General features: G+C 44.7%; 7 protein-coding genes across 7 annotated transcripts; 3 read left to right on the top strand and 4 right to left on the bottom strand.

Moving 5' to 3' along the window:
- Positions 1-226: 226 nt before the first annotated feature.
- GGI43DRAFT_432396 (bZIP transcription factor) lies at positions 227-1,293 on the top strand (the record flags this gene model as incomplete). Its single annotated transcript, XM_083209564.1, has 4 exons — positions 227-265; positions 321-408; positions 476-1,224; positions 1,282-1,293. 4 exons carry the CDS (start codon positions 227-229, stop codon positions 1,291-1,293), a joined length of 888 nt encoding a protein of 295 aa, XP_083055192.1.
- Positions 1,294-1,466: 173 nt separating this feature from the next.
- GGI43DRAFT_426595 (MDR family MFS transporter) lies at positions 1,467-3,157 on the bottom strand (the record flags this gene model as incomplete). Its single annotated transcript, XM_083208678.1, has 3 exons — positions 1,467-2,114; positions 2,164-2,973; positions 3,032-3,157. The coding sequence occupies 3 exons, from the start codon at positions 3,155-3,157 to the stop codon at positions 1,467-1,469; spliced, it is 1,584 nt and encodes a 527-aa protein (XP_083055193.1).
- Positions 3,158-4,109: 952 nt separating this feature from the next.
- Positions 4,110-6,453, bottom strand: GGI43DRAFT_426596 (uncharacterized protein; the record flags this gene model as incomplete). The annotated part of the gene is made up of 4 exons (XM_083208679.1): positions 4,110-4,502; positions 4,551-4,791; positions 4,956-6,188; positions 6,263-6,453. 4 exons carry the CDS (start codon positions 6,451-6,453, stop codon positions 4,110-4,112), a joined length of 2,058 nt encoding a protein of 685 aa, XP_083055194.1.
- A 1,196-nt stretch (positions 6,454-7,649) lies between these two features.
- On the bottom strand, positions 7,650-8,660 carry GGI43DRAFT_432398 (NmrA/HSCARG family protein; the record flags this gene model as incomplete). Its single annotated transcript, XM_083209565.1, has 1 exon — positions 7,650-8,660. Exon 1 carries the CDS (start codon positions 8,583-8,585, stop codon positions 7,650-7,652), a length of 936 nt encoding a protein of 311 aa, XP_083055195.1. The 5' UTR covers positions 8,586-8,660.
- Positions 8,661-11,391: 2,731 nt separating this feature from the next.
- On the top strand, positions 11,392-13,106 carry GGI43DRAFT_426598 (uncharacterized protein; the record flags this gene model as incomplete). Its single annotated transcript, XM_083208680.1, has 7 exons — positions 11,392-11,539; positions 11,589-11,776; positions 11,837-11,949; positions 12,004-12,214; positions 12,269-12,421; positions 12,478-12,773; positions 12,842-13,106. 7 exons carry the CDS (start codon positions 11,392-11,394, stop codon positions 13,104-13,106), a joined length of 1,374 nt encoding a protein of 457 aa, XP_083055196.1.
- A 614-nt stretch (positions 13,107-13,720) lies between these two features.
- Positions 13,721-14,638, bottom strand: GGI43DRAFT_432400 (SDR family oxidoreductase; the record flags this gene model as incomplete). The annotated part of the gene is made up of 1 exon (XM_083209566.1): positions 13,721-14,638. The coding sequence occupies one exon, from the start codon at positions 14,636-14,638 to the stop codon at positions 13,721-13,723; it is 918 nt and encodes a 305-aa protein (XP_083055197.1).
- A 557-nt stretch (positions 14,639-15,195) lies between these two features.
- GGI43DRAFT_432401 (Zn(II)2Cys6 transcription factor domain-containing protein) lies at positions 15,196-16,531 on the top strand (the record flags this gene model as incomplete). The annotated part of the gene is made up of 3 exons (XM_083209567.1): positions 15,196-15,291; positions 15,364-15,678; positions 15,764-16,531. The coding sequence occupies 3 exons, from the start codon at positions 15,196-15,198 to the stop codon at positions 16,529-16,531; spliced, it is 1,179 nt and encodes a 392-aa protein (XP_083055198.1).
- Between the last annotated feature and the right edge of the window lie 1,111 nt (positions 16,532-17,642).

The following is a 17,642-nucleotide window of genomic DNA, read 5'->3' on the forward strand; positions in this document are numbered from 1 at the left end:
CGGGGCTGTAAGCAAGGTGCATGAAAGTAGATCCAAACTGGCAAAGGCGCATCTATTCATGGGTCGAGCGCCATTGATGGGCCACTTTTCTTGTGGAGCCAGTAGTAGGATGCACCTGGCTTACAACTGGAGAGGCTGCTTGCATTCGTAACCTCAGACAATTGATTTTTTCAGACACTCTCGCGTCTACCATTCTGATAGTCATCTTTATCATCATATCAGTACCATGTCCGTCAATCGGTTGTCAAAACCTCTGCTTGCCGAGGTGAGCATTAAAGTGGTTGGCTTGTAATCATCGGATTTCTACCTAACTATAATAGGCACTGGGTGATGACGACGACTGGACAGGCCTCACAGATGCTGCGGCGCGAAGAAAGAGACAAAATAGACTCAATGTTAGAGCATACAGTAAGCAGGCACTATCCTTTATCTCAAAATTTGCTTCTTTCTTTGTCAAACCATTTACACGGCCCAGGGCGACGGCAGGCTCTCAAGTCCAAAACGAACATTGCCAGTACATCTGAGTCACAGAATGATATCAGCAATGTTGAAATGAAAACACCCATCTGGATAGAAAATCAACAAAGGGTAGTATTTATCTCACACTTGGTGGGGGCAACTATCGACAAGAATGGTCTTCCTCCTCTAATACCGCAAGGCCAGCCTGCTTCTTCCACAGCTGCATACTGGGATGCGCACATCGGAATAACCTTTCCACTTTCACAGGACCACTTGATAACCATTATGCAGTACAATACTCTGCGTGGATGCCTCGCTAATAGACGTCTGCTATCTGTTCTCGGGGGTGCGGCTACCAACGAATGCACGACAGCGGCACTACATGTTCTCCCTTTCCCTACAGACTCAACATGTATACCATGCACACTCTGCCCCACTGCTCTTCAACAACAAGTCCCGCATGAAGACTGGGTTGACATTATTCCACATGCCGTTTTGCGAGACAACATTATAATGGCGCTTGGGTGCTTTGATGAAGATGACCTGTGGTCTGACATTATGGGGGGTCTGTTCGAGGGCTTTCCCGACTCAGAAGTTGAGCATCGCGGAGTGATTGCTTGGTCAACACCATGGCTCATCAGCGGGTGGGAGCTCTCGGAGGGCTTTGTGAAGAAATGGGGATGGTGTCTCAAAAATTGCGAGGACGTACTCGAGGCAACAAATGCGTGGAGGAGAATCAGAGGAGATAGGCCACTCATGTTCATGGTATAGACACTGAGATCGATTTTGACTCGCATAATTACAGTCATTTACAGTAAATAGACTACTTCCTAGAAGCTTTTTGTATACTCTCTTGCTGGCTAGCCTTTGCTGTATAATCCAATTTGCGTGACTATACATGTACTGAGAGTAAAACATTTGTAGACATGAGTTTATGTAAAAAGTGCAACACGTTTTAAAGTTTAATAAAAAAATAATGTTCGTACTAGCCGAAACACTCTCTTATGCTATACTTGATCCTCTGTAGTATTTTTGCTTTTTACCGAATAGAAAGGAATACCAAAGCAACCAATAGCCGTTACTGAAGCCATAACAGTTGCCACTAAAAGTGTCTGTGTGATAGAGAGGTTATAAGCTGGAAGTATCTCATTTAACTGCTTTTCAGTAAAGCTAAGCTTTAGATTTAGTAGTCCAGCTTTTTGAACGAGCTTTGGGTTAATATTAGGAGCCGCTCTGTATAGGTTATACATTAATTGATTCGAGAAAATGTTTTGTGCGGAAGAAAGGGCCACAATTCCTCCCAAGTTTTGTATAAAACTGACTAGCACCAGGGCAATCGGAAGGTCCTTTCCTGAAAAATTTGTCTGAGCAGCGATAATAGGCTGCTGAAAACCGAGCCCAATGCCAAAGGCAAAGATAATTTGGTATATTATCCATAACGTCATTGGCGTGTCGACGCGGAACGTTGTCAGCATGCCTGCGCCGAGCGCCATCAATATGGATCCAAGACACATGCTTGGAGTATAGTACCCGATGATACTAGTTACACTCCCTGAGATTAGGATAGACACCACTAGAGACAATACCAACGGAAGGCCGCAAACACCGCTGTTGAATGGCGAGGCTCCTTTCACTGCCTGAAACCAAATTGGGAGCTGTTCATAAGTTAGCAGCATGATACATATGACAATTTAGTCAACTTACATAATATACTGCAACATACAGAGCTCCAGAAGTGTTAAAGGAATAAAAAGCTCCAAAAAGAACAGTCCTAGTACAAAATATTTTAGGAGGCACAGTGGCCCCCTCGCCTTTCCGGTATTGGTTAACCCCAAAGGCAAAGAGGAAGCATCCGGAAATTATAAATAGTACCAAGACTCTCCAGTTGCTCCAAGCATAGTAAGTTCCACCCCACTGAAGTGCCAGGATCAGACACACAATGGCTGGTATAAACAGCGCGAAGCTAGGTAAGTCGAGGCGGCGGATTTTCTCTTTCAGCGTCAATGTTAATTGTTCGGGGCTTTCTTCGTTGCCCAAGAAGAGTATTGTAATGATAATAGTTAGGCCTGCAAGGGGAAGAAGAAGCCAGAAGCACCACCTCCATCCCAGAGTCTCTGCTATCGCGCCGCCAAGCAATGGTCCAATCGAGATGGCCACGCATTCAATAGCCCCAATAATGCTGGAGTAGACTGGTCGCATTTTAACTGGCACGCTCCGGGATATGATGATGTTGGTACCGGCTAATATTCCCGCGCTTCCCAGACCGGAGATGGCGCGGCCCACGATGAATGAACGGCTATTTGGCGAAACGGCGCATATTAGGCTCCCTACAGCGAAGGTGAAGACAACGGCAGAGAAGAGAATTTTAGCTGAGTGAAAAAGATATAGTTTTCCGTAGAAGAGTTGTGAAGATGCCGAAGTCAGTAAGAAGGCAGCACCATACCAGCCAACGTCGTTGAGTGAATTGAATTTGTCCGTCACAACTGGGATAATAGTTGTCACGCAATTAGCGTCCTATTTTAATTTTAGCAAAAACGAGATTTAATAGCATATTGTGGAATACTTCGCATACATAACCGCACATTATAGTTGCTAGTATTATCGAGAGGAGGTTGAGAAATAACGGTATACCACGAGGATACTTTGAGCCCTCTTCAATTGAAGCATTTTCGGGGGTTGATTGTTTAGCTTTCGTCATTTCTCTCTTTAGGCTTTCCATAAAATTAGCTAAATAACGAAACAAATCTGTCTTTGTGCATTTAATGGTTACAGCCACATAACGAAGTAAACCCTATCCAAGGTCGCCTTATATATCTATATTATCGTACGCTTCATAGCACACTTACACAAGCTCGTGCTGATGAGGACACGGACCAAATTAGCCAATCAGATATCTACCCCAATCGGAGCTCGGAGTGACATGGGTACGTTCTGGGACGTGCATGAGTGCTGCAACTTGCGGACAGTTGCTTCGCCTAGTGAACGCTGATTACGGACCTCGGCCTTATTACCTTATGCGCTGGTTAGCTGAACAACGGGGTTTGAAAGATTGTTTACAACAGCATGCTTAGCGGAAATCGAGATGCTCCGACCCCGCTACGAAATACTTCAATTCGGAATGAATGAGCCATGGTTTTCGCTTCTCGCATAATTAATAGACAGACTGTCTCTCGTTTAAGGTTCCTCCAAATAATATACAAGCCCTGAAGAGGTCGAGTAAATCTCTCCAACAGCGCCGTATTATGTAGTATGCGACGGCCATGCAGCCACAGTGTTATTCCTAACACACTACAGAGCTCAAATTGCCCCAGACATTACAGAGATCCTTTTATGTGCCATGTGACTAAAGGCACGGCTACTCTTTTCTCGTAATAGCTCAAGGCTGTTAGGGTTCTTTGGGGCATCACGGAGCTTCCGGTAGAGTAAGCATCTGAGATACGGACGAATACAAACTCAGCAGTAGAGTAGATTATCAGGTCCTCGACTCTGCAGCAAGATGCGTGAGATAGTCTTTTCACGTTTTGCCACCTTCTAGATACGCAGAATTTCGGAGTGAGCTACATATAAAGCTTTATACCCTCTTACAAGCTTCAGGAACAGTAATCATCAAGGTCTCCAAAAAAAATTGTAGGAGGTTTTAGCATCTCCAGTCATGGTTCTCCTTGGAAGTCAACAGTATCCAGCCATGCTGTCCACTGCAGATCTTGAGTGATCGTTTCCGAGTTTTGAGCCTCAGGAAGCTCTGCCGACAGCGCATCGTGCATGTTCACAGTTGGACTGTTGGGTATTGAACGCATTAAAGGCATCTCATGATTTAGGATCTGGTCCAGAGATTTTGAGAAGACTGATTGAGCCTGTTTGCAGAGCTCATAATTGCTCTTTCCTGACTCGGTTAACCAGTCGCAGCACGAAATGAGAACGCTGATGTCCTGGATAATTGTCGACCTGCTCAAAGCGCTGGATGGCTGTGGTTTTGGCAAGCTGGCTATTCGAAACAATTCCAGAATCAAGACACTCACGCATGGCATCGCGTAAAATACTATCTGCAACGGGTCAGCTCACACCAGCAATACAAGCCAGGAGCTATTTACCGTCCATTCCAAATCGATCCTATGGGAACCTATGAGATCTCTCTTCTTCATTACTGAGAGCACTAGCTCTAGGGTCTCGTGGGAAATTTGAATCAATGCATGACGATAGCCACTGCTTTGATTCACTAGCATCTTATATAGAAGAAATTTGCTATATAAATACTCAAGCTTTAGGCTCAGAAGCATTAGAATGGTCGAAGGTGCCATTTGGCCCCATTTGGCCCCATAGGGTTGGCTCATACTGCATGAAGTGAGGCATAGTCTCCCATGTCGATGACGACCGAGTCAGTATTCCTCTGAATAAGTATGTCAGCGAGTCAACCAAAAAAAAAAAAAAAAAAAAAAAAAAAAAAAAAAGGAGAAGAAGAAAGAGGTTTTTTTTTTTTTTTTTTGCCAATTGCTTACTGGGCTTTATGAACGAGATTTTGAGTTATGGTTCCCAGCGACAGCTCAAGAATTTCTTCACGGATCGAACTTAGCCAAACGATCGCTCGCTGACGAGACGCTGGATGTACAGCCATGTCTTTATTCCACCCATTACCATCTAGTCGCGAAATTTGTACCTTTAACTGTTCGGCAGACCCGGCAATGACCGAGTCTGAGAGGTCAAGGGGTAATTCTATGATACAATAGCTCCTATTCAAGCGTGGTGGTCGGCCGACAAACGTCGCCAGGGACTTATCTAGCTCGTGCGATAGGGCAATGGCTCGTTTTCGAAGCTCAACCAAGTATGTCGGGGTATCCTTGTCATCTTGAAAGCCTCTGTGGTAGTTGAGGGCGAATATGGCGGACGATAAATTCCCCATTAGACGCCAAGCCTGACAAGAATCGTCACCAAAACACCAGGTGGAGAGTGTCGTGGCCAAAACCCCAAACCACACGGATAGGTCGTTCATTTGGCCAACACGGTTGCAAAGAGCCTCGCATCGTAGACAGGCTTCAAAGGCATCACTGGACGTTGCCTTACGGTCGCCAAACCACTGGCGACCCGAGAAGCTAGTGCTAAGATTTTTGGCCGATGCAATAACCATCCCGATGAGAGCGAAATACATTCCAACAGTTTCCCATCGGATAGTAAAGAGCTCCTTTTCAAGAGCACCGTCTGCAGCCGTCGTGGGCATGTTGAGTGGCCGGGAAGTGTGACCAAAAATATCTTGAGAAGTGGCCTGGAGGCGATTCAGTGATCGACTAGAACGAAGGTTCTGCAAATTACTCTGGATGGCGCGCCAAGCCGCCTTGGCTAAAGGCCCACCAACTGGACTCTCTCCGAGATCTGTATACCAATTGTGGACTAATTCTTCGAGATCTGGGTGGGAAAAGTGGTCAAGGAGGAGTTGCAGTAAGTTCTCGCCCTCCTTTACGAGAGAAGAATTTGTGCGGAATGGTTGCTGCAGATGAGAAACTCCAGCGCGAATTAGCGACGTATATTGACGCGTGGATGTCGTTTGACCAGCCTCTGTTGGTGACAAAACAGAAGTTTGCATGGTAACTAAACCAGTAGCTAGATCAAATGCGGCAGCAATCGACGAGGCCGAAGGAGATGCCGGCAGCCACGAGGATAAACTCGAGGACAATACTGTTAAGCTCGATACCTCTGTCAAGGTCTCAAGCGGCCGCTGGGTAACATCAGCTGGAACGCTAGAGAGACCCGACTGACGTGTAAGTTCTCAATCGCGGGAAAATCAAGTGAATCAAAGACCAACATGACTTACAGAGCTGCAGCTACACGCGACTCTCTGCGCTGGCGTCGGGCCATCGGCGCAGGGTGATAAAAGCATTGCTCTGTGAGCCGGTGTCTAGCGCAGCGAGCACATTGAGGTCGACCATGGTCGCAGCGCAGTTTTGATTTGCGGCAAGGCTCACACGCTGACAGCTGCCCATTCCGACGGACAGTGTCAGACATCTTGGCAAGAAGCTTGGCATGTCGCAGCGTTGAGCTGTGGAGAGAATGTCTAAGATTAGATGCTTAGTATAGCTTTTAAATTTTTTAAAAATCTACCCGTTGGCTCCAGACATCATAGCCAACTGAACGGCGAAGCTTACTTAGGGTGAGTCGAAGATTACCAGTTGGCCAGAAGTGGAGCTAAAAGCAATAATAACGTAAGGACTTTGTTTTTTTTAACCCAGGAAGAACTAGAATAAGTAATATTATTTAAAATATTAAAATAAACCATGTACTTTTTATAATAAATTGTTTATAATATAACTTAAATTTGGATACTTTTTTAGCAGGTAAAAACTAAATATAAATTTATAATTTTTATTTTTATCTTCTTACCCTTTCTTTATTAAAAAGGGATACTCTCCTCGATTATGAAATTATATTTGCCCGACTGTGCTATAACCTTTGCACAGTTATCAGAGAAAGTCGTTTGAGATGTCCTGGTTCTCTTCTCAATACATAGGGTTGTCTATTGGATGATACTGTAACCGGTTTGATCACGAACCCTAGCGCCGTTCCCAGAGTGCCTGGGCCAGCAGCTGTCACTCCACAACGGACAGAGTTACCAAAGATACCGCCTCATGCCATAGATTCCGCTGCCTCAACTGCTATATCTGCCATTTGGTTGCCAAAAGTTTGAGATAGTACTTGTACCAACCTATTACTATAAATCCTAACTTACTATTTTCTTCTTGCAAGTAATTTCTTTTCTTCACTCACTTCGGCCCCCAGGATATATTGTCTTCAGCGATGGCTCCAAGACAGAATTAGACACCCCAGGGTATCGATTTGCAGTACTCCACAACAGCTGCTTCGCTGATTAAGGCTGCTCTGACCAACTTGACTACAGAAAAGTCTTTGATGCAGGTCTTCAACGCGCTACATTCACCAGTTCCGCCAACAAACTAAATACAGTCTGTATGGACAACACTTCTATCGTCGACTGCATATGAACGACACACCAAATTCTTCACATGCTCAGTTCAGAGCATTTCAGAAGATAGGAGGCAAGTATCTGTACCGGATGCCTATCAAATGGTACCCGGGACACAGCAACATATTCGGAAATGAGTTGGTAGATCTTCTCGCCAAGCAAGGAGTAAATCTCTAGAACTCGATCAAGAAAAGAACTTGATTGTTACTAATAAAGAAGCTACCTAAGCAGTAGATAACTTGAAGGGGTGCTTTTCCAGAAACTCTTCAAACATCGTTAGTCTTCCCCTGGCATTTCCAGCAGCTTCTGTAGTCAGTTTCTCTGTATCTGCACCATAATATCCAAACTCTTCAAAGTAACTCATTGTCTGAGCCAACATATCCCCGCCAAATGGCACCATTGCCTTATAGCTTTCCACCGAAATCTGCTTGTATATCACTTCTTCTCCAGTTGCTTTGCTCATTGCCATTGCAATCTCTTCTAAACTATACAACCGTTCCGCACCATAGATTACTCTACCATTATAGGCGTCAGGCTTCGCAAGGATGGACCCAATGAACTTGCCTGTATCGGCTCCAGCATCAATAAGTGGAATCTTTGTCTTGGGCGAAATATGCAGAGCCATGACGTAGGCGTTGGTCCCATCACTGGTCCTCTTTGCTATGGTGATGTAATTCTCCATAAACGACCCTGGTGAATAAAATGCGCTCTTTATAGGTAGATTTCGGATATATCTTTCCGCTTGAGCTTTTGCGTCAAACATGGTGACGCTTGTATACTTGCCTCCTGATATATTACTAACAGACGGTAGTGTGCTGAAAATAATATATTGCACTCCTTTCTCCAATGAAACGTCGGCAACATTCTTGGCTGACTCAAACTCAACTTTGAGAGCATCGGCGCCAAAGTCTGGGACAGTGACAAGGAATACGGTGTGCGCATCCCTCAAGGCTTCATCGAGTGAACCACGGTCCGAGATATCCCCTCGTACAACTTGAATATCTTTCGCCTTGAGCTGCTGTGATCTTTCCGAGTTTGGATCGCGGGTAACGGCGCGGAGTTTGAATATCCGCGAAAGTTCCGGGTCATTGAGGACATAGTCGATAACGGCACTGCCTTGCTGGCCGGTAGCTCCAAAGACGGTGAGAATTTGAGACATGGTAGTTGCGAAATGTCCGATTAAATGCTGCTTTAATTGCGCTGGAGCCTATGTAGGTTTATGGTACTGAATGGCTTTCTCTAGTAGGGTATATAGCTATTTGTCGTTAGGAGAGTAGTCTGACAGCTGTCTCCGTGTTTTATGCTTAACTCCGCACCCTTAATTCCACACCCTTAATTCCGCACTATAATATATATTGTTTACAGTGAAATGATTTCCTGTATATCAGTATACTGTACGTCGCGGCGTAGACTTTTATTTTTATGCATTTAAACAAACAACACCATTTAGTACATGCTTAGGCAGCGATATTTTGTCAGTTGCTGAATGTGCTACTGTTGAAGCCCTTTGACTGTATAACAGTATTCCATTCATATGCACAGACACTTGAAGCTTTGTTATAGGATATCAATGTTGGTGTATCTTTTCTACACTTTTAATAAACTTGTGGGTCATTGGCAGAAACCTCTTATGGATACTTTCTGTTCTTCTTCCATCTATGCCATCTATGTATGTGCGCAGCATCCGCGACAGAATACTCAACATCATCTACAATCCTATTCTATAGTTAATATGCCTATATTCGATGCTTTATAAAGCAAAATTGAAGATATTTATTTGTTATAATCGGGAAATAACCCTTGCTTTTCTCTCTTCGCAAACGCATTTAGACCACCTGCGGCGGTGGTGACCGCTCTCTCTGACATTTTGCCAACCTTCCCCCGTCTACGTCTCCTCATTTTCCCCTCCTAAACCTCATGAATACTCTGCTTTGCATCCCACGCCAACATCCATCCCATGCTCTAGGCTGAGGACTTAGAGGACTCGGGCAAGTCAGAGAAATATAGCGGGTAAGTGTTAAATGAGGATATCATTCCACTTAGCAGCATTGCCGAAGTTAGAATCGTAGTTCATCGTGTAGGCTTCTACCGTGCCCGTGCAAGTGATATTTCCATGATAGGTTAATTTTCACGCATAGATATAATCAATGACAAGATTATCTTTGTCGCAGAGGAAAATATTTTCCAGGCCGATAAAGCCTAGCAGGGGATAAGTTGTAGCTGCAGCTGCACCATCAGCAGATTACACGCTTGATCAGACCAACAACGTCTCGTCAACGCTGATAACGTAGCAGTGAAGAAATTGCTCAGAGACTAGCTGCAACAACTCTGGTCTAGCAAGATACGTGTATGCTTGCGCATTCTTGAATCTATGGCTTCTTTGGCTTAGCAGGATCCGGCATAACGACTACGCCAACGAGGATCAAAGGTCAGGTTGGATATAGGGGAATTGTTTACAGTTTACAGCCCTTCACTTACGGATCAACACTGCATGCTAAAATAGGAGACCCGCTGCGCTCTTGAGTGAAGTGGAACATCATCGCGATGCGAGAGTCCCTCCAGCACACAGTCCTATCAATTACTAAGTTATATGGTCACCAAAATACAAGTAGCAGTAGTATATATTGACTTTGAGTCATCCACATGCCTATTTACGAAGTGAATCTCATTTAAGCGGGATATCAGGGGCATCACTTTAGCTCTGGTCGAGATTGAAGGGCAAATTCCCGCTATTAGCACCTTTCTTGCACGATGGCGAAGTGCCACTGTCTCTAAATTCTTCCGATTCTTTATACATTCAAGCTGCTAAATAATGTTGCGCAGTTAGCTAAGATAGTGATCTTGGGGGAGCGTACCTGACGCCTACCCACATGGGGTATAATAGAGAATAGAGCAGTCGAAACCCCGAATCTAGGAGAGCTATTCGCAGAGCTTCGAATTCGAGATGATTGAAGCTACAGGTGCCTACTCATATAGACCAAGAGCTAGGCTGGAACCCGCTTTTCTGTGTTGTTTGCTGGGATTTCTACTCCGCATAGCTTCAGCTTTCTAAGTGCTAATACCACCTTAACAGAATTAGGATAGCTGGATCTGAAAATTCCACCCACGATGCATCTGTTACCTGACTACCGTACTGACACATCGTGCCGCTGATTCTGGCGCGACCCTGCTTAATTCAGTTGTCTACAGCATATTAATAACTTTTTACGAAGTAGATATCGGTAAGTGGTTTCTGATTCTAATAACAGTAAGATGCTGCTCCGGTGCTGCGTCCTCGGTGCACGTTAATCTCGCTTATATCCTGCCTGCAGAGATCTGAATGACTCCAATCAGTATTCTAACGGAAGCTGATTCCATAGATTGACAGCCACCTGGGCATTCACATGCTGCCTACCAGGTTCTAATACTTTCACCATGCAGTAGCTGAGCATGTCCGCGTACTCCATGGCGCGGCAGTTGATTTGGGTCTAGCTGAAGAACTCCCACAGCTAACACGCTAGGCGATCCTGCTGATTCAAATAGTCAAAGGATTGTGATACTATTCGATTTTTGGCGGCTGTCATGGGCCGCCACTCGGGGGCAGCGTCCAATCAAGCCGGCCTCCAAGCTGAAAATGTAATAGTCTAGCTCTGCGGCTGAAGTCTAGGTCAGATCCACAGTGTATAGTCCTGCATAGTCAGCTGCCTAGGTTAAGGCTAGGGGGCGACATGCAATTTCTTTTCCTCTCTTTGGATCGGAGCGATTTGCCCAGTAAACAGACGGCATAACTACGCTATCCTTGAAATACCTTAGGGGATGCAAGGAGCTTCGCCAGATTCCGATGTAGTGTATGTTGAAAAGATTAGTGTTGGAAGGGGTTGAGAGGACCAACATGACCTAAATAATTCGCCTAACACAATATATAATCATGATTGTGCTGCTGTTGCCCCTCTCTCCATTTTCTTAGCATACAAACGGATTTCACGATGGAGTTGATTAAGAATTTGCTTGCGTTATCCCTCCTTCAAGCCCAGTTTGCACTGGCAATTGATCGTGTTTGCCAGCATTTTCCATATGCAGAGCTACTGCCTCTCAGAAATTACCCACCAGCAGAAGAATATTGTTCTCGTCATTGTGAGCGGATAGTTGGACACAATTGAGTTCTTAGACTAACTAAAGCAAGATCCTTTACCTCCTACGACCGTCACTCGAACAGTTGAAATCCCAACAACTACTGTTGTGACCGTCCCAAAGACCGACCGGACAGCTACATCCACTACCAGCATTTTCACGTCTACTGTTTACACATCGACCGCAACATCGTACGTCTACACGGCCACGGTGACCGCCACGTCCACAACTGGAACCTCGGTAAGCTGTCATTCATGTTACCAACAGGTTTAGCTTCTAACATGATACATTTCAATGCAGACTCAAACCGTCTACACCAATACAGAGATCGACGCGGTCTACACTCAAACGAATGTTGTTACCGAATACACTTCTACGTCAATAGACTACCAGACTACTGGAACTGACACGGTGTAAGCTCACTGCATGTGGATTTACGGGCGTAATCATTAAATTGCCGCGTACAGCACCGTAACCGTCGCCACACTTCCAACAACGACAACGACCGCGACCATCACGAGCTTTGCCACCCAGGCCGCGACGGCAACAGTCTCGTCAGGAACTGTCACAGCCTACACAACCGTTGATACAGGTCTACAAAAGCGCCGTGATTTCCGTGATGCTCTACTGCCAAGACTGGCGGCGTGTGAACGAAACACTTTGAAGACTGCATGCTCAGTATATATTCTTCGACGAACATATTATCGAGACTTATTTGCTAATACCACATAGTGCATTGAGATCCATCCACTCACACACACCGTTACAACCACAGCCAGGTGCACTCATACATCGTTCAAGACCGTCGGAATCACCAAGACTGTGGATGTCATCGGTACCACGACAAAGAATGCTGCGTCTACTACTACCATTAGCACCGCATTCGTAAGTTTCATCGCTGGCTGAGAAATTGAAACCTAGTACTAATACTATTGATACAGAGGACTACTACTGCTATTATCTATGTTGCCACCGTGCAAGGTGTAGAAACAGATACTACCAATCTTGATTCCACTTCTACATTATCGACCGTCTTTGTTACAGGGGTTCCTACAGCTGCCACGGCGACAAGCTCAGTCACGTATTTCTCGCCAGTCGATGTGGCCGTCACAACAACTGTACCTACCACGTACACCACGACCGTCACAGTACCCGCTGCCACTACTACCATCACAACAGATGTTGTGTACAGCCTTGTATTCGGCCCACAAGATGGATGCGCCTATGTGTTGGAAACGTATGTATTTTATTTACATAGACCGGCATGGGGTTGAACAAGCCACGAGGCTAATACTGTCATTGCAGGGACTACCTCGATCAATATTCACAGGATATCCCTAGCGGCACCACGCATAGTGAAAGGGTAGCCATCTGCGCCGCATTTTGCGATAGAACGCCTGGATGCAAGACATTTGGCATGAACTGGTTCCCAACTTGTGCACCAAATGGCGAATCGGTGTACTGCATTGCTTCTCAGGACGCATGGGCAAGCTCAAGTGCCATGGAGTGCGGCATTGGAACCAGTTATAATGGATGTTCCATCTACCAGGATGGTACTGTCTATCAGTAAGTTGCTCTATTACTCCCGTTTGAGATTGTGGCACCATGGTTAATTCCATCCATAGGAAAAACTAGATATTATATATACATATGTGTGATGCTCGGGTCTATACTAAGTCCAATACCAAGGTATAGGGTAGCAGTACCCAAGTGATAAATTTAAGTCGGGTTTATATTAGTAGAGAGAGATAGGTCAGGTCTTAATAGCAGGTATAAATCACATAGTAATAATTTTAGCATAGGGTAATTAATTTTGGATATTATATAAATAGTATAATGATAGATACTTATTTAAATTTTTATTTAATAAGTATAATAGAAATTCGTATGTAATAAGTTGATTTGTTTAGATCATAGTTACATTACGGAGTATAGTACAGTTAGATCACACTGGCTTAGAATAATAATCTAGCAAGGATGTTATGAAACCGTGATACACCTCTAATTAGTCCTTTAGTCTAGAGATTTTCCTAATGGCGCGGGCAAGAATAATTAGGTTATAGGAGATTAAAAGGTTAAGTACTAGTATAAAAAGGGAAAAAACATTAATATAATATATATAATTAATATATTAAAATATCTATTTATATTTGTGTACTTCACTGGTGCTCTTGTAACAGCATGTTAAGTTGTCTGAGATTTCAGAGTTTTAACAATCATTGGAATATCTTCCAGTAGACCTGGGCTTGTCGGGTTCCACCCCAATTGCTCCTTTGTCTTGGCACTCGAAGCCTTGTTATCGGCCGTGACAAGGTCCTTTAACCAGCCGAAATGGTCCTCTGCCGCATCTAGTGGGACACTGACAACCGGAATATTCAAACTTTTACCAAGCTCAGTCGCTATATCCTTCAGTGGCACACCTTCCTCGGCCACGGCATGGAACACAGATCCAGCTCCGGCCTTTTCCACGGCAAGCCGGTACAACTTGGCTGCGTCGTCGCGGTGGCCGGCGCACCAGTGGTTCTGGCCGTCGCCAGCGTACGCAGAAACGCCCTTCTGTATCGCAATGGGGATAAGCAACGACATAAAGCCCGATGATCTAGGACCGTGCGTCGTTGGTGGTAGGCGCACAACGATGGCGCGCACACCCTGCTTGACGAAGTCGAGACACAATGACTCTGAAAGGCCACGAGTCGAAGCTAGAGGGTTACTCATGTCATAAGTATCAGCCTCGTTAACAATCTTGCCGTGCGGCAGCAGCATGGTGCCCGAAGTAACCACCAGAGCGCGGTTGCCACCGGCAGAAGCTAGGGCAGAGCCCATGGCGGTGATGGCGGCTCGGTCAGTGGCGCAAGAGCCAGCAAAATCGGCCATGTTGTGGACGAATGCCAGATGAATGACTGCGTCACATTCAGAGGCCCCTTTCTTGAGGAGCTCCAAGTCCTCGATAGTTCCACGTAGGACCTCGATACCTTGGGCTTTCAGCTGCTCGACTCCTTTGTCACTGCGAGTCAAGCCAAGTACTTGGTGTCCTGCCGAGAGAAGTTCTTTGACAACTGCAGAGCCGACGAAGCCGGTGGAACCTGTGACAAAGATACGCATGTTGAAAATTACAAGTAGCGAGGCGTTAATAAACGAAAGCAATCGAGTTTCTGTTTGGAATCGAAGACTGGGAAGAGAAAGAAAGCAGATTGCGAAGTTTGAGCTCTATATATCTATTGCCCGCACACCGTTGGTAGTAGCCACGGATACGACGGCAAAGTTGACGCGTAGCTGCCCCCGTAAATTTATTGCCATTTGAACATTGCCCACCTTAACAGATGTGTTGAGTTGAAATGCTCCTCGACATGTTAACTCATATGACATTCAATAGAGCAATCCTAGCCAATCAGAGAGCTCGAATCCCGAGTAGAGGTAAGCGTTGGCCAATAGCAAAATGAGTCGAGGTTAGCGTCGCGGCCAGGGGGCGCCCCGGAAATGCCAATCACGCCACGGCGGTTGATAAAGACGGTAGGGATTGAAATACCCAAACTCCCCAAACTTGCTGGATAGTGATCTCTTGCAACGTTGCTCAATTTGACTACACGCCGAGTCCCGACAGCCAGGCTTCCTACATCCACCACACTGGCTCGGCCTTCGTTTTAATTTGTGAGTAATTTATGGACTCTCAAGTCTCGCCGGTAGGCCAAAAATACAAGTCCAAGCGCAAGTCGTCGCGGTTCGGCTGTCGAAACTGCAAATTGAGAAAATTAAAGGTAAGCTGACCAATGCTCATGCGTCACAGTTCGCTACTGGGAAAGACTTTTGTGGTGAAGCTGATTTCATAGTGTGACGAGACAAGGCCATACTGCTCGAGATGTCGGACATATGGTGTCTACTGCAACTTCGGCTTTAACGTTTCCGATCTTCAACCCGTCCACCAGAAACAAACAAAGGAAGAAGTAGTTAGCCTTTTTGATGTACCGCGGCCGCGATCCATTATCAGCAACGCTATATGGGTCGACGATGGATTGACCTATTTTACACTGGATCCAAAGGACCAGATGCTTTTCAACCGGTTCCGATATCTAACCATTCACTCCCTCGGTGGCTCTGAGATGGTGCACATATGGGAGAGTCACATGCTGCAAGCCTGTTTTAATGTGAGTGCAAGTCGAGAAGAAATCCCATCTGGTTTTGAGATGGTGTACCCCGCGTGAGTCTTGCTCACTCATACGTGCTTTTCAGTGTCCGTTCCTGATGCATGGAACATTGGCGGTGGCAGCTGTTCATGAGCGCTATTTTGAGATGGCACCAACATATCGTCGCTCATTACGAGAATCCTATCACGTATCTCAATTCATAACCTTGTTCAGCAAGCGGCTAAGTCAACCAATTAGAGAGGAGCACAAGGACACCCTCTGGGCTGCTGCTGGCACTGTTGCTATTCTGACATTTTCTGCCTTTACTGCGTCTTCTCCAGATGAGGCATGGCCTCTTGGGGCACCCGACGCCTCCGACCTTGACTGGCTCCGTCTGGGGGTTGGTAAGATGAAACTGTGGCAGTTGTTAAACCCGCTGCGGCCAGAAAGTGTGCACCGCATCATTTTTGAATCAATTGTAAAACTGTATGAATCAGTGCCAACACGAGGCACCAATGGCGTGTTAGTCGAATTAGTGCAACTGTGCGGGCTTGACCAGTCATCGACGCCAGAGAACAATCCTTTCTTCACAGTGGCGCATGGTCTCTCTCAGCTTTTAGAGGCACCAAAGGGTAGGGTCTCGCTAGACAGCATCATGAAGGTATGGAACCTCATGAATAATAGGTTTGTGGTCCTCTTGGAAATGAAGGATCCGGCGGCGCTTCTGTTGCTCTATCTCTGGTACACTAGAGCCCGTGAAAGTGGATGGTGGATTAGTATTCGAGCCAAATATGAAATTCCGGCTATTCGCACATACTTGGAGACATACCACGGGGACAACAGTGTCCTCCAAGCCCTTATTCAATCTCTATAGTAATACTTAAGCAAGGACCATTCTCTTACAGAGTTATCTATTATTCCATGAGAATAATAAACAAAACTTAAAAAGTACTAAGGAGCTACTTTTAAACAATTTTTTAATAATATTTATAATATAATTTTTAAATTATATGAATAAAAAATTTATTAGTTATATATCTCTTTTATTAATAATTAACTATAAGAGGGGAAGTGTATATGCTTAATAATATAACTCAGAGGCTTAAATTCACTTAAGATTAAAATTACAGTTATAGATTACACTGCTAATTTTACTTTACAGGGTAGGAATGTTATAACTCCTTAATAGGACTTCTTAGTTAAGAACAGTATCCACAGACCTTATATAACTTGACAAAGCTATAATTCTAGCACACGCAGCTCAAACTTGGTAGGATTTTATTACCGTTTCCCGGTTTGCAAGCCATCAGGTTATTTTCAAAGGAAGTCTTGAGACTGCAATCTCTGAACCAGTTTTCTTTTGTCGTCGGCAATAGAGGCCTAATATGAACAGTTGATAGAGTAAATGTGCTGAAAATCAAACCATGGGATGGAAAGATGCTCAGAGAGTTTGAATTGTATTAACTAACCATCCTGTTTCTAATATCAGAAGGTGATCGGGGTCCGTAATAAACGCAAGTGACATATCCCAATTGCTCTTATAAGTAGTTGTAAAGGGCAGTGCTAGCCTATGCTGCTAGTGTTAACGAAACCTTTTGCTTTATTAGCGCAGTTAGCATCTTTTCTATCTGTTACATCCTGGTTATTTAGCTATTTTTCCTGAGAGCTAATTTAAGCTATAGGCAAAGGTTTCCCTTTAAAGCACGCGCTGCTAGGAACCCTGGCTAACTGTCGGACTATATTTAAATAGCCTGGTAATTTAACATCCCCTAGAGCGCTAGTTATTATAGAAAAGTACCTGGTTGCAGCAGATAAATCCTTTATTTCTGTTTCAATAGCTTGGTATTTTTCTTTTCTTTTCTTTTTTTTTAACATTTATTATTTCTTTAAATATAATACATGAGTTATTTAACTTTTTGTTTTTTTACTTTTTAAATTTTTTCTTTAGCTCGATCAACTGGGATAATATATAGTATTATAATATA

Source organism: Trichoderma evansii (genome assembly GCF_050947405.1).
Source record: "Trichoderma evansii strain SZMC 28006 chromosome Unknown GGI43scaffold_42, whole genome shotgun sequence".
In the NCBI taxonomy this organism is placed as follows: Eukaryota; Fungi; Ascomycota; class Sordariomycetes; order Hypocreales; family Hypocreaceae; genus Trichoderma; species Trichoderma evansii.